Below are 14,197 nucleotides of genomic sequence, written 5' to 3'. Positions count from 1 at the left end.
TGGTTTTGGTATCAGGGTAATGGTGGCATCATAAAATGATTGGTGGTCTGCTGCTGAGCCTGTCAAAGGAATTGACATCTGTGATCATCGATCTGATATCATGTTTTATTTCTAGTACTTCTCTCTTTGCTGCAATTCCTTATCTGTCCTTGTGTGTTATTTTACACTAAATCTTTTAGCATATTGTCATAGTTATTTGAAAGTCCCTTTCTTTTAGCCCCAATGTCTGGGTCATCTCTAAGTCTGTTTCTGTTGATTGCTTTCTCTCTTGACAGTGGGTTATTTATTTATTAATTTATTTATTTTTGCTTGCTGTTTTGGGTCTTTCCCCCTCTCTGTTTCTCTCTCTCTTGTTTAAACTGAATGCTGCCTGTTGTGTGTATTAGAAAAGAAGAGACTGAGGTCAATAGTACTTATGCCCAGAAATGAGCAGGCCGTTGATGTGAAGGTTATGGAAATCTAGTCAGCAGTCGGGCTGTGTTTGGTTTCTGTTCTTCAGTCCACCACAGGCTTCATTTTCTACAGCAGTGCGCTGCTGCCACTTTGTGTTGAGAGTGGGGCTTTGGCTTCTAGACTGTTCTCCTCTGTCATCCCGCTCCACCCTCAGCTTTCAGTAGCCTTTGCAGGCCTGTGCCACAGCAGGAGGTCCCCGTGTGCGCTGTTGCTCTGCCCCCCCCCCCCAGCAGTAGACTGACGTTGTTCTTACTTGATGCCAGGCTCCTGGTCGGGGGTGGGAGGCGGGTCTCTGTGGTCTTTGTCCAGCTTCAGTCTTAGGTAAGTCCAGCAGATCTGGGCCTTGGGCTTGGGGCACTCATCGCACATCTGCCTGTGCCGCCGAGTGGGCTGTCTCTTCTCTTTCCCTGCCCCCAAGGTTTTCCTGGAAGCGCCTGGTGGAGGCCAACAGGAAAGAGTTTGCAAGAGCATATGCAAAGTCCCCCGGTGCCTGGAGCTCGTAGCTGTTCTAAATGGACCTGCTAGCCCATACTTGACCTTCAAGAATTTGTTAAAATTTTAGCTGATTTCTTCTTACCCTCTTACATACATTACAGCAACCCATTTCTACTGTGCTCTGCCCAAACTGAAAACTATCTGTGTGTCCTGTCTCTCCTTCTAAAGCATGTCACACTTTAGAATTTAGTTTCTTGGTTGCCTTGTTACCTCAAATCTCTGATGAGCTCCAGAAAAATTATGATCTTATAGGTTATCTGGGCTTTTCTTGCTGTTAACATGGGAACATCATTCTCTTGTGGCTTTCTGTGTCCTAAGATGAGGATATTTTATTAATATAAATTTATATGAATTTACTTTGGGGTTTAAATTTGCCATATTTACTAATGAAGTCAATCAGTGACGCTAATGAGACTTTGGATTTACCCCAAAAATGTAGTCAGGGGAGTGGATGACTGTTACAGACTTATACCATCTTCAGCTCACCATGAAATTTGAATTGAACAGTTGTACAGTTCTGGTGCCTCCATGGAAACCTTTTCCGGACGTGCAAGGGCAGAGTAGAGCAAAGAGAGAAGTCCTTTAATGGGAGACTGTTGGCGGTGAAAAAACAGGAAATGGTAAAACAAAAAAAAAAAGAGAGGATATGAATACATCAAAACGAGCTTCATCTTTTTTTATTATTTGACATTTATTTGACATTTTAATTTTTAATTTTCATTTCTATCACTTCACTTATTTTCTAGTTTCACCAGCCCTAAGGCTGATATAGGATATATTAAAATGTCATTTTAAACATGTTAATGTTAGTCATTTCATTTAATCATTCTCTTAGGCTACTAAGAAATATTAAATGATGACATATGAATCGATATTGTAATGACTAAAAAAATATGCATCACTTACTGAAAGAAATAACCAAAGAAATGAAAGAATAAGTAGGAATTTTACAACCTGTGTTAATGATCTTACTTGTCCCCATGGATAAAGGATAAATTTAGGAATAAACTAAGTGCTACTTCCTGCTGTTTCATCTCATTTCACTGTAAAGCTTTCTTTCCTTTAGGAAAGGTTTTTGACAAACATCCAAAAAAAAAAAAAAGCATATCAATAATTTTTTCAATTTCAGTGAGGAAATTAAAGTTCAACCAAGTCAGCTCAGAGAATCCGCTGAAGCAAATGGAAGGATTTATGAGGAACAGAGAAAGTTAGAAGAAAGTTTTACCATTCACTTAGGTAAGTATATTAATTTTTTGCAGTCACAATGTATTGTAACCTGTGAAACTTTTTTTAACGCTGTAAGAGAAAAATCCCTAGCATACGAGTAGAATATACCCAGGTTCTTTTTATTAAAAATTGTGTTCTGCTCCAAGAAAGCCTATAGTTTATTGGCTATAAGTTTTCTATTTTAGCTCATATATTATTTCTTTGCAAATAGAAAGATGAAATGTTAATAGTTATTCAAATCGAAAATTGCAAGGCCCATTGTAATTATTCGTAGCACAGATTTATCTGGATTCTTGCCACAGAGATTTGCCTCCTGCCCTGCTGGCTTTCTGCAGCTGTCTAAGTATCTCTCTGGGCCTGTTGCCTACCCCCAGGAGCCCAGTTGAAGACCATGCATAACCTGAGGTTGCTGAGAGCAGATATGCTGGATTTCTGTAAGCACAAGAGGAGCCACCGAAGTGGTGTGAAGCTCCACCGACTCCAGACAGCACTGTCGCTTTACTCCACGTCCCTCTGTGGCCTGGTGTTGCTAGTGGATAACCGAATCAATTCATACAGTGGTATTAAAAGAGGTAAGTTGGCATTATGCATATTTATGCCATTAAAGTTCTCCATTTAATGCCATTCTAAAAAGAAAGGAATTAGTGAAAAACTTAAAAAAAAGGCTTGAGTCACCCCAGTATTCAAGTAGACCAAACAGCACACATACCCAGACACTGCCATTTGAGATTTGTTTCATACTTTAGCAGGCCTGGGGTGCTTCAGGGTATTTCATTCTTCTTAAAATTCTATCACATTGTAGATCATACTCTTACAGGACCCTTGTTTCAAGGTATAACAAAAAGAATAATCAAGATATAAACGTATTTTTCAAAAAGGAGCAGATCCTGACTCAGTGAATTTTAGTTCATCCATTTGTCCTTTTTTTCTTTCTTTTTTTAAATAACCTATTTCTTAAATATGCTAGGTAAAATTCTACTTTCCCTCTTAGTACAATTAATGTTTTATGATTATTAACAAAATTTTAATATAGAAAGTATATTCAAATGTATAACTGTTTTTAAAAGACGCTTGAATAGAGTTTATTTTCTATTATAAATAAAAGAACCTTATATTACGTAGCACTTCTGGGGACTGGATTATGATCAAAGTATATATTATTTAAAGAAGGTTTGGACTTATATTAAAATTTCCTTGCCTATTAATTGTTTACTCTTTTGGGCAATTGAGAGATTAAGTTTCTGATCAAAACCAAATTGTTGTCCCCTGACTTAGTAAGACATAATAATTGAAAGGACAAGTATGAGAAGTCATCCTTGTGAATGCTGTATTCTCTTTCCGCTAGATCTCATTGTCTGTAAGTAAATACTAAATACTTGATACTTCACCTTTAGAAGTTCATAACTGTGTTGGGTCCCTTAGATTTCGCCACAGTTTGCCAAGAATGCACTGACTTTCATTTTCCCCGAATTGAAGATCAGCTGGAGGTTGTCCAGCAGGTGGTACTTTATGCCAGAACCCAGCGCAGGAGCAAGCTGAAAGAATCACACGGTCAGTGAAACTCACATTTTTTAAAATTTCACTCTCAGGATGTTCTGTCCCTAAGCGCTCTCCTAGCATACGGGCCATCTGAAGTAGAGAAAGTTGTATTGGTGGGAAGATGCAAGAAAGAAATTAAGAACAAAATTCAAGGTCTTTAGAAGCTTGAATTCTGTTCTTAATTTCCTTGTTTGTGTGATTTTGTTCAAGATCCTTAGAAAAACTGTTTTTAAAATTCAATTCCATAGTTACACTTGAAGTAGGCACTCAGTGGAAAGTTGGTGATCTTTTGATCCAAGTTCTGTATCTCTAAAATGGATATAATTAGTACTATAAAGGACATTGAAATCATAGGGTAAATAGCCCAAAATATACACTTTTTATATGTTCCATCTTTGATCCACTTAGGTAGCACGACGTCAGTTACAAGAATTGGTTTTGGTTGTTCTTTTAAAAAATTACTATGTTTAGAAATGTGTCCTGCTTTTTCTATATTTATCCACAATCTAAACATCCTTCTAGGAAATTTACTGGAAGTTGATTTTAAAGCTATGGAAGAAGTTCATGGCATTTTTCTTCAGAAGATTTCTATTTCTGCATAAGGAGACCTTAGGGAAGACATAAAAGAAAACACTCTGACTCAAATTATGGAGTAGTTCTGCTATCTTTAATTGAAAAATGAAAGTTTAAAAAGTAGTCTTTTTAAAAATTAAATTGGTACCATAAGTCTGTTTAGTTAGGAGCTAAATATAAGGGTAGTATTCATTTAAAAATATACATAAGGTGTGTTTTTCTTATTTTTCTGACATTTCATATTATGTCACAGGCATAAAATTATAATACATGCTCTTATCTGGCTTGAGTGCATACTCAGTGTTTTATTGTTTCTTATGGAAACTTGATGTCTTGCCCAGGAAATAAAATGCGGCAGGTTTTTAAACAGTCGCTGGTCAAACCTTTAAATCTGCTTCTGGTACTTTGGATGTCTGTCTTGTTTGTTTGTTTTGCAACTGCAGTGTTTCAAAGAAACCCTTATATACTTTGGGTTCACATGTTTTGTATTTTTTAGTAAACAGAGAGAGAGACTGCTGTATCTTTGCTTGGTGTCTTTGTTCTCTATCCCATGAAGAATTCCTCCCATTCTCTTGATGCTAGAATTCTAGAATGCAGCTCTCTAGGCTCAACTTGATTAGCAGTCACGGTAGTTTTCGTGTTTATTCAGTAGATTTAAAAAAAAACGTTTTATTTATATTTTAATCATGTCTAAAATAGGTAAAACAATCTGAAGATTCACAATTCAAACTGTACAAAAGAGCATACAGTGAAAGTCTTTGTAACTGTCCACCTGCCATCCAGCTTCCCACTTCAGCGGCAGCCAGTGCTGTGTCACACGTACCTTCCGGGCATGTTTATGTGTGTGTGTGTGAGCGGGTGTATGTGTGTATTTATGTATTTTGCCTTTTCACACAAATGGCAACTTTCTCTGCACACTTCTCTGTCCTCTGCTTTTTTTCACTGAATAGTTTATCTTGGGCATCATTTCATATCTGTACAGAAAGAGCACCCTTAGAGCTTTTCACTGCTGGATGGTGTTCCACTGCAGGATATCCCATTAGTGATCAGTTCCCTATTGATAGACATTTTATCTGTTCCAAAGTTTTGCTCTTATAAGTAATAACGCATGAATAACCTTACACATATATCGTCATGCATGACTGAGCATATCTATGGAATAGATTCGTAAAGAGAAATTCCTGACCTAAAGGGCACATACATTTGTAATTTCGATAGTGTCAGCAATTGCTCTCCATAGCGGCCCCACCGGTTTGTATTTCCACTCTGGGTAACCATGGCTTTGTAGTGGCAATGTCTGTCACATACAACAGAGACAGGCTGAGTCTAAGGAAATCAGTGTGGAAGTGTATCCCAACGCGGGACCTTTCAGAAAATTACGGTCTGTCCTCTTATTCTTCTGCCATCTCCTTCCTCCATCTCATTCAAACTAGCAAGGATGTGATCAGACACATTCAACTATTATTCTTAGTAGTAACTAAAAGCATGAAGATTGAGATCATGACAGGTGTGGGAGAAGGCGGAGGACGCAAAGTTTATTTATGAGAGGAAGTTTTTAAACCACATACGGTTAAGGCAACGTGTGTACATCATGGTAGTATTTTGTTCTTGTTCAAGCAACTATTTTGTGGTTTAAGTGAGTCAGTGAAACAAGTAGGTTTATAAAAGACTACTTTCTTAGAGGAACCCGCGTGTTGTTATAGAAGAGTTTTGTGAAAATACTTTCTCCATCTTTTCCTTTTCTGAGCGTGCCCACGTGTTTGTTCTACACATTTACATCCTGATACGCAAGTACTGTCTATTCTAAGACATTCCATTGTTTTTCTCACTGTGCTTATTATATCAGCATCTTTATATTTCTGTGGTTCATGATAACCCAAAAGCAATTTCATTTTTTGTACATGTTTTATATACATTAAAAAAATTTAGCCGTCTTCTTAGTATTACAAGGTATTACCATTGAAACACGGAAAGGGAGATGGACTATAAACTGTTCTTTCTTGTTTACTTAGTAGGGATTCTGTCTGTTGATATCCCATGTGAACAAAATTAGAGTCTTCATTTATCGTTTTTTGTTTTCTGCGCTGTGAGCAGACATTTATTCAAAGCCTATCAATTACATGGGTCTGTATGAGAATCAGACTGTTACATTACATGTGGATTCTGGCAACACAGAGCCTTCTCTCTATGCCTCTCTCTCCCTCTGTCTATTTATAAAATATACGCATTTACAAGGTATGATGTTGTCAATCAATTACTCAAAGTAGTCAGTGGGTAAAAATATTAGGTTACTTTTTTTCAGAACTTTTTTGAAACCATAAGTCTCCCTTGGTATTTTCAGTTTACTCATTTTAAGTTCTGACTGTTTTCAAGTGATTTTCTGATGTTGAAGGCCATTTCAATATAGTTTTATATTTAATTTGAATAAATACACAGCCTCTTAAAGATAGCTACTTTGAATGCTAATATTCATCCCGCAGTTTTCAGTTCTCATAGAATTCTTATAAAATTCAGATGTATCTTCTATTAAAAATATATGTACATATATAAAATAATTTGTGTTCAACCATAATAATGAATGATCAAATGTGATATATCTTATTTTACCAACATTTATCCTTCAAAATAATATCATGCCTTCTAAAAAGAAAGAAAAGCGATTGAATATCTGAAAAAAAATATTCCATTTGAAACAGAATCTCACCTGTCTGTTTGAAAGAAATTGTATATAGTGTTAGGTAAGAAGTAACAGATTTCAGGAATGGGCTGAATATCAAGTGATTCCTGGTGCTGCTAACCATTAGCTTGTCGTCCCGAACAAGTTATGTCAACAGCAGTGACTCAGATTCTAAAAATAAAGATGGCCACCCCACAACTGTCTAATGAAGTTATTTTATGTGCAGCTAACTTAGTGCCCTGAATCTCCCAGATGAAAAATAGGGGATTGGCAAGTCTAAAGTGGTCAAGACCACAGGCTTTGGAATCTGAGTATGTGGGATCAAGAGCTGGTTCCTCCACTTATCTGTGCCTTCTTCGTTAAGTGAATTAACCTGTCTCATCCTCTGTTCTCGTGTATAACGTGAAGAGAACGCTAGTCCCTCATAGGGTTGTGGTTAGAGGGGTTTTGTAAGAATTAAATGAGACCATCCATGTAAAGCATGTATCTGACTACCTGGCACCTAGAGATCCTTAGTAAATTTTTGCTGTTGTTGTGGTTGTTTGGGGAATAGTAGTAGTAATGTGTTTTCATATGTTATTGTGTTCTTTCCCGTTGCATTACCTTATGAATAGATTCTGGAAACCGAGATGGAGGAAGTGATGATAAGACTAAGAATGCAGATAGAAACTATTTAAATATTTTACCTGGTAAGTATTATTTTACTTTAAACTGCAATTTTCTTATAATCACATACATTGAAATCATAGATTTGAAACATAAGTTCTTATGGTGTACATTATAACATTTTTGTTGGTCAGTGTATCACTTTAGAACATTGTATCTATCATCTATAAACACACTGTCACAGTGTTCTGCAATTAAATCTTTATTCTTATAGTAGCACTGACTCTTCCTGGATCCATACAAGAAAAATTCCTCAAGCAGTTGCATAAGTCTAACCATTATTTGCTATTTCAAATGTCCTCTTTTATACATTGTTTCTTAGTTTCTTAAATGAACCAAGAAATAATTTTTACTATGAAATAAACAATAGTAAATGGAGATGTAAACAATTGAACATGTGGAAAGAACATGGGTCATCTGATTTAGAATCTTTCTTATTGCCATTTCCCCATAAATTTTCCTGCTTTCCATTTCTTTCATCTGCTTTATTATTCTTGGGTATATTGTTTATCAACTGGAAATTCACTCTCATGATCCTCTTCCAGGTTGAATACACTCTGGTGATCCTTAGTAGTGTTTGTATGACAGGGCATAACAGGGAAGGCCTATTTGTATAGGCGTTATAAGTGTAAAGTCTTTTAAACCAGTTGGTAAATGTTGCAGGTTCATAAACAACCAAGTTTGTTTCCTCACATTTCCTTCCCCAGATTTTCTACACATAGGTCACATTCCGTTCAATCCTGGTGCTCATCTTGTCTCCTGGCCAGTTCGCTTGTGGTCATCAGCTTCCGAATATGCTCCCACCTCAGAGAGCCCACCTTAGCGGATAATGTTAGTGGCAGGATTGCATCACCACTTGCTGTTTCCTCCACTTTGTGGAACAGGAAACTGTCCTCCGCTCCATCTAAAAATACCTTCATTGAGACAGGATTTATTGTATTTCTCTTTGTAGATCCATAATTTAAATCATCTATATTTTGTGGCTTTCTTAAAGTGTGCCAATCTTATCTGTTCCGGAGGTACCAACGTCTGATTTTTTTTAAACTTAACTCTTTACTGCTGTGTTTATTTTCCTTCTTGCTCCTTTTTGGAAAAAGCCTACAGGTTAGTATCTCATTATTACCAGCAAATCAGGAGACTATGTCAGAAGTCCTCATTAGAAAAGAAGTAGTGACGATCCACTTAGTGATGCTGATAGCATCTGAATTTCCATTGGGTAAAGGACGCTGCACGGCCAGGAAGTGTACAGGCGGTGAGACAGATCCAAATCACTAATGCTTTTAGAGTTTGAAGTTGCAGAGAAAAAGTTTGATTTATGTATCTTTTAACCAGTGGGTTTGCTTTATCATTATCTAAGTTTTTGTAGTTTATATCATCTAATTCTCAAAACGATTTTCTAAGGAGAGCAGTCAGGCATTATTTTCCCCATTTAATTCACGAAGTACAGAGGATCTGTAAGTTGAATTGATTTGCCCAAGATCATTCCGCCACTAAATGCTAGAGACCAGATCTTTTTAACACCCAGTCTGGTCCTTCTTCTACCATATTATGTTATTTTGATTACTACTGCCAGCTCCGAGACCCCCATCTTACTAACGGGTAAAATGAGGCCCAGGACCGGTCATCTGAGGTCAAACGAAGCAGTGCCAGTTTGGGGATTAGGAGCACCTGACTTGTCCACTAAGTCCTCAGCCTCAGTCCTGGACCCTAGCCCATGTTTAATGCTATGAGTACCATCATGTGAACCATCAGTAGGAGTTCAAGAGGTGAGACGCTTCATTGGATATACTGGGTCTCTGATAAGCAGTCTGCGTCTTTTATTGCCTGCCAGGGAAATTGCTATACTACTCCTCGCCGGACAATTTTTTTTTTTACTTTTCCTTTGTCTGGTTTGTTTAGATCTGTCACTGGCCTGTCTCGCTCTTTTTTTTTTTTTAATTAATTTATTTATTTTTGGCTGCATTGGGTCTTCGTTGCTGCGCGCAGGCTTTCTCTAGTTCTGGCGAGCTGGGGCTATCCTTTGTTGCAGTGTGCGGGCGTCTCATTGCCGTGGCTTCTCTTGTTGCAGAGCACGGGCTCTAGGCACGTGGGCTTCAGTAGTTGTGGCACGAGGGCTCAGTAGTTGTGGCTCACGGGCTCTAGAGCGCAGGCTTAGTAGTTGTGGCACACGGGCTTAGTTGCTCTGCGGCATGTGGGATCTTCCCGGACCAGGGCTCGAACCCGTGTCCCCTGCATTGGCAGGCGGATTCTTAACCACTGCGCCACCAGGGAAGTCCCTGGCCTTTCTCTTTTACTGCTTATCTAGTTCTTTTATTGTATAAGTTAAAGAAAAAAAAAAAAAGACCTTTGCCTGGGGCCTTTCAGTGGCATCCATGGGCACAGCTTATGTACACTAGTAATTGGAAATGGTTAAACATTGTGCCAAAGTATATTCAATACTTCAAAAATACTATAGGTTTATAAGTAAATATAAGTAAAATCCTAAGATAAGGACTTTGAAGCCAGGATGAGCAGAATTTGTGAGGACGTGGGTTAGTGATAGAAGAATAGTTCTTAGAAGAGCAGAGTTTTCCTAGAAGGACGTAACAGATTTTCCAGTGAGGCAGGTGTGTTTATAAAAACATAGTTTTGTATATATTTTATATATATTTTATTTATTTATATTGACAGAAACTGCAGAATATAAAAGCCAATGGCTAACGTGGCTACCTAGAAAATAGAGTGATTGTAGAAAGCCTGGATGTTAAGGTTTGATAAACACTGCGCCGGCATTCAGTCCAAAACGTTTGTTTCCCATTCAGTGAACAGATGTTTACCGAATACCTTCTATGTACCAGGCCCTGTTGTTCCACGTGCCAGAGATAGAACATTAAACAAGAGAGAAAAAAATCCCTACAGTCACAGCATGTAAACAGTGGTCCCTTTAAAATAACCTCATAAACAAATAACAGAAGAATTTCAGTGCTTAGAAGAACATAGAACAATGTGAAAGAGAGTAAGTGAGGGGTGAGGGAGTCCTGTATCAGTCAGATGGGTCAGTCAAGGAAGACCTCTGGGAGGAGGTGACCTTCACTCTGAGGTGTGATTGGTGAAAAGCAGTCAGTCGACAAGAATCTTGGGGGAAAGCCTCTCTCGGGGGGCAGCCCTGGATCGGGAACAAGCCCTGTGTGTCTGAAGATCTTAAGGAGAGTCTCTGTGGCTGAGGCAGGAGCAGAGGATGAGACAAGAGGATGGAGTTTGGATTTTTTCCTGACTGTCGTGTGAGCCACGTTAAATGGGAGAGTGATATAATCTGATTTATACTTAAATCATTTTAACTGCAAATGTGGATGTGGTGTGTAGGTGGGCAAGAATAGGAGCAGAGGTTAATTAAGAGGCTATTACAGAAACCTAAGTGAAATGATGGTAGCATGAAATAGGGTGATGGCAATAAAAACGGAATGCTCAGATTTGAGATATTTGAGGTATATGTTGCAGATACACTGAAAATAGTTGGTGGTGAATTGGATTGGGGAAGAGACAGTGAGAGAAAGAAAGTAATTAAGGGCAACTCCTGGGTTTCTGTCCTGTGCAGCTAACGGGAGGGGGACTGGACCCATAAACCAAGACGGAGAGAAGCAGGTTCAGGGTGCAGGGAAGACAGGTCATCAAGTAGCCTGTTCTTACATGTTAAGTTTGAGTTAAGTACAACGTTTTGAGCATTTACATCAAAATAGCGATGATGAGTACTCATTTGACCTACTTATGAGTAAATAAGCTTGGTGGTCTCTTCATACCAATTTAGGAACCTAAGGTAAATTTGGCCTCTTTTTTCATCACCCTTCTTTCCAAGAATGAAGGAGCACTAATTATATTTGCTTCCTGAGTCCAACACAGGTTCCTGATAACACCTCTGCTGGTTCAGCACATTGGCTGCCCACTACAGTTGTTTATGAAGCCCACTGATGAGTGTGACTTTTGAAAGTCATGTGATGCATTTGAAAGTCATGATTGTATCTGCTGTTCACAGGAGAATTTTACATTACTCGGCATTCTAATCTCTCAGAAATACATGTTGCTTTCCATCTTTGTGTGGACGACAACGTGAAATCGGGAAACATCACTGCTCGGGACCCTGCCATTATGGGTCTCCGAAACATACTCAAGGTTTGCTGCACCCATGACATCACAACAATAAGTATTCCTCTCCTGCTGGTGCATGATATGTCAGAGGTAAGCAGATAGAAAAATACCAACGTTTTCTGAAAATGTTAAAATATTGTATAATAATAATAATCCACTTTACATTTTAAAAACACTTTTTCTGGGCTTCCCTGGTGGCACAGTGGTTGGGAGTCCGCCTGCCAATGCAGGGGACGCGGGTTCGAGCCCTGGTCTGGGAAGATTCCACGTGCCGCGGAGTGGCTGGGCCCGTGAGCCACGGTTGCTGAGCCTGCGCGTCTGGAGCCTGTGCTCCGCAACAAGAGAGGCCACGATGGCGGGAGGCCCGCGCACCGCGATGAAGAGTGGCCCCCGCTTGCCACAACTAGAGAAAGCCCTCGCACAGAAACGAAGACCCAACACAGCCATAAATAAAATAAATAAATAAAAACACTTTTTCTGTTTAACTAATGAGGCTTTGCATCTCCTAGCTGCATCTCCTATATGTCATCAATAGAATTGAGTGACATATAACATAAAACAGTGAATAATCCTTAACCATATATGTTCAAAAGAATTCTAGCATTATCCTATAGTAGGTAAACTAGAAAGTCAGACTTATTTTTAGCTTTGGATAAGGCAGGTGCCCCTAATCCTCCCCCTTCTCGTCTATTTTTGTCTTACGTAGCTTTAGATTTACCTCCACGTTTGTATTTGGCTTCGGCTAACATTAAAATTAGTTTGCATTCTCTGAGTAGGCATTAATAGGCAATAGAAAGAGAAGCTAGATGACAGGAAGAAGAAGCCAGCCGCATTCTAACATTTTCTCAAGGATGCTCTTAGGATAATACAAGTACTGGCTTCTACGACTAAGATGTGGCGTAATCATTCATTCATTTTACGATGTACTGAACTTTATTTTACGTTTTTAATTTAAAAAATCTCTTTCCATGACTGTGTGCTTTCTCTCCTGCTTTCTTCCCTTACCTACATAAAAACCAGTTAGAAGGGATAAGTTGTAGAAATAATGCAGAGACTAAAAATTCAACTTCAGATAGTCTGGAGGAGCAAAGCAGCCTCAAAACAAACGGGTGCAGGCAAGTCCTTCTGGGAGAGCCAGTGGCCAACGTGGTGAAGGACCCATGTCAGCAACATGGTGCCTGCTTGTTTTGAGTGGCACTTTTTTTAAAAGCAAAATGGCTAACTGGCAAGTACAGCTTGTGAAAGGAAGGAAGTTTGATCATCGATTATTAAAAGTTATTTACCAAAATAATAGATGTGTATAAATACTGTATCGTAAAGCGCAGGATGAAGGATTTGATATTGTACTTTTTAGAGTGACTCAGTCCCCACTTAGACTCATCACATTATAGGACACCTCATTTTAAATGCAATACTCTATATAAACACACACAAAAAAATCAATTCCATATAAGACAAGATGATTTTAAATGATTTCCCACTTACAATTCATTTGTATTTTTACCAGACACACTATCGTTTCTTGTTCTTTTTAAAGATTTATTTATTGATTGATTGATTGATTGATTGCTATGTTGGGTCTTCGTTTCTGTGCGAGGGCTTTCTCTAGTTGCGGCAAGCGGGGGCCACTCTTCATCGCGGTGTGCGGGCCTCTCACTATCGTGGCCTCTCTTGTTGCGGAGCACAGGCTCCAGACGCGCAGGCTCAGTAGTTGTGGCTCACGGGCCTAGTTGCTCTGCGGCATGTGGGATCTTCCCAGGCCAGGGCTCGAACCCGTGTCCCCTGCATTGGCAGGCGGATTCTCAACCACTGCGCCACCAGGGAAGCCCCACACTATCGTTTTGATTAAAAGAATTCTGGCTCCATCAGATGCAAGCTGCATCAAACTTTTTTATTTCTCAGCCTCAGTCATACCTAATACGGCATTAGGAGAGATTGACCAACATGTTTTGTTTTGTTTTTCCCACTGTAGCTTTATAAAGTTCTAGTCCCATCAGGAATTTTTAGCCATTGTTAACGTCACTAACTAGTCCATCTATAAAAGAGTCTTTGGGGAGTGACAAAGAAAGTTTGTGATGAATTCCAGCCACACGGAAACATCCAAACATTCCTGCAGCTGGACTCCTGGTTAACCAGTTTATAAAAATGGTTATATGTAGGTGGGAAACAACCTCAAAAACAGTGTTTCCAAAAGTCACTAAGTTCGGATTTACTTCCAGACATCTGATACTATAGCGTGCCCTCTCCCACAGTGTCACAAAGGTTACATGTTTTAAATTGGGACAGCCAGCTGCAGAACATTAAGTCTGTTTCCAGAGTGTCCATTTTAATTCACGAAAGTATATTGAGCCACGATCCTCCCATCAGTCGTATTTAAACATCCATTCAGGTCAAGAAGTTTATTCTACAAACTCAGACAACACTGCACAGGATATAGAGGCAGTA

General features: G+C 38.9%; 1 protein-coding gene across 3 annotated transcripts in view; it reads left to right on the top strand.

Moving 5' to 3' along the window:
• Nucleotides 1–14,197, top strand: part of C10H12orf4 (chromosome 10 C12orf4 homolog) — a 38,389-nt gene that overhangs the window by 13,078 nt on the left and 11,114 nt on the right. For 2 of the 3 annotated variants that reach the window (XM_036867631.1, XM_036867633.1), the window contains 5 exons: nucleotides 2,078–2,184; nucleotides 2,550–2,747; nucleotides 3,598–3,726; nucleotides 7,579–7,653; nucleotides 11,640–11,842. In XM_036867631.1, the coding sequence (XP_036723526.1) occupies nucleotides 2,078–2,184; nucleotides 2,550–2,747; nucleotides 3,598–3,726; nucleotides 7,579–7,653; nucleotides 11,640–11,842 (712 nt within the window). The remainder of the gene's footprint in view (nucleotides 1–2,077; nucleotides 2,185–2,549; nucleotides 2,748–3,597; nucleotides 3,727–7,578; nucleotides 7,654–11,639; nucleotides 11,843–14,197) is intronic. The other variant, XM_036867632.1, reaches the window with a different exon arrangement.

The sequence above is a fragment of the Balaenoptera musculus genome, chromosome 10 (genome assembly GCF_009873245.2).
Source record: "Balaenoptera musculus isolate JJ_BM4_2016_0621 chromosome 10, mBalMus1.pri.v3, whole genome shotgun sequence".
Lineage (NCBI taxonomy): Eukaryota > Metazoa > Chordata > Mammalia > Artiodactyla > Balaenopteridae > Balaenoptera > Balaenoptera musculus.
This window is presented reverse-complemented; position numbering and strand designations above follow the sequence as displayed.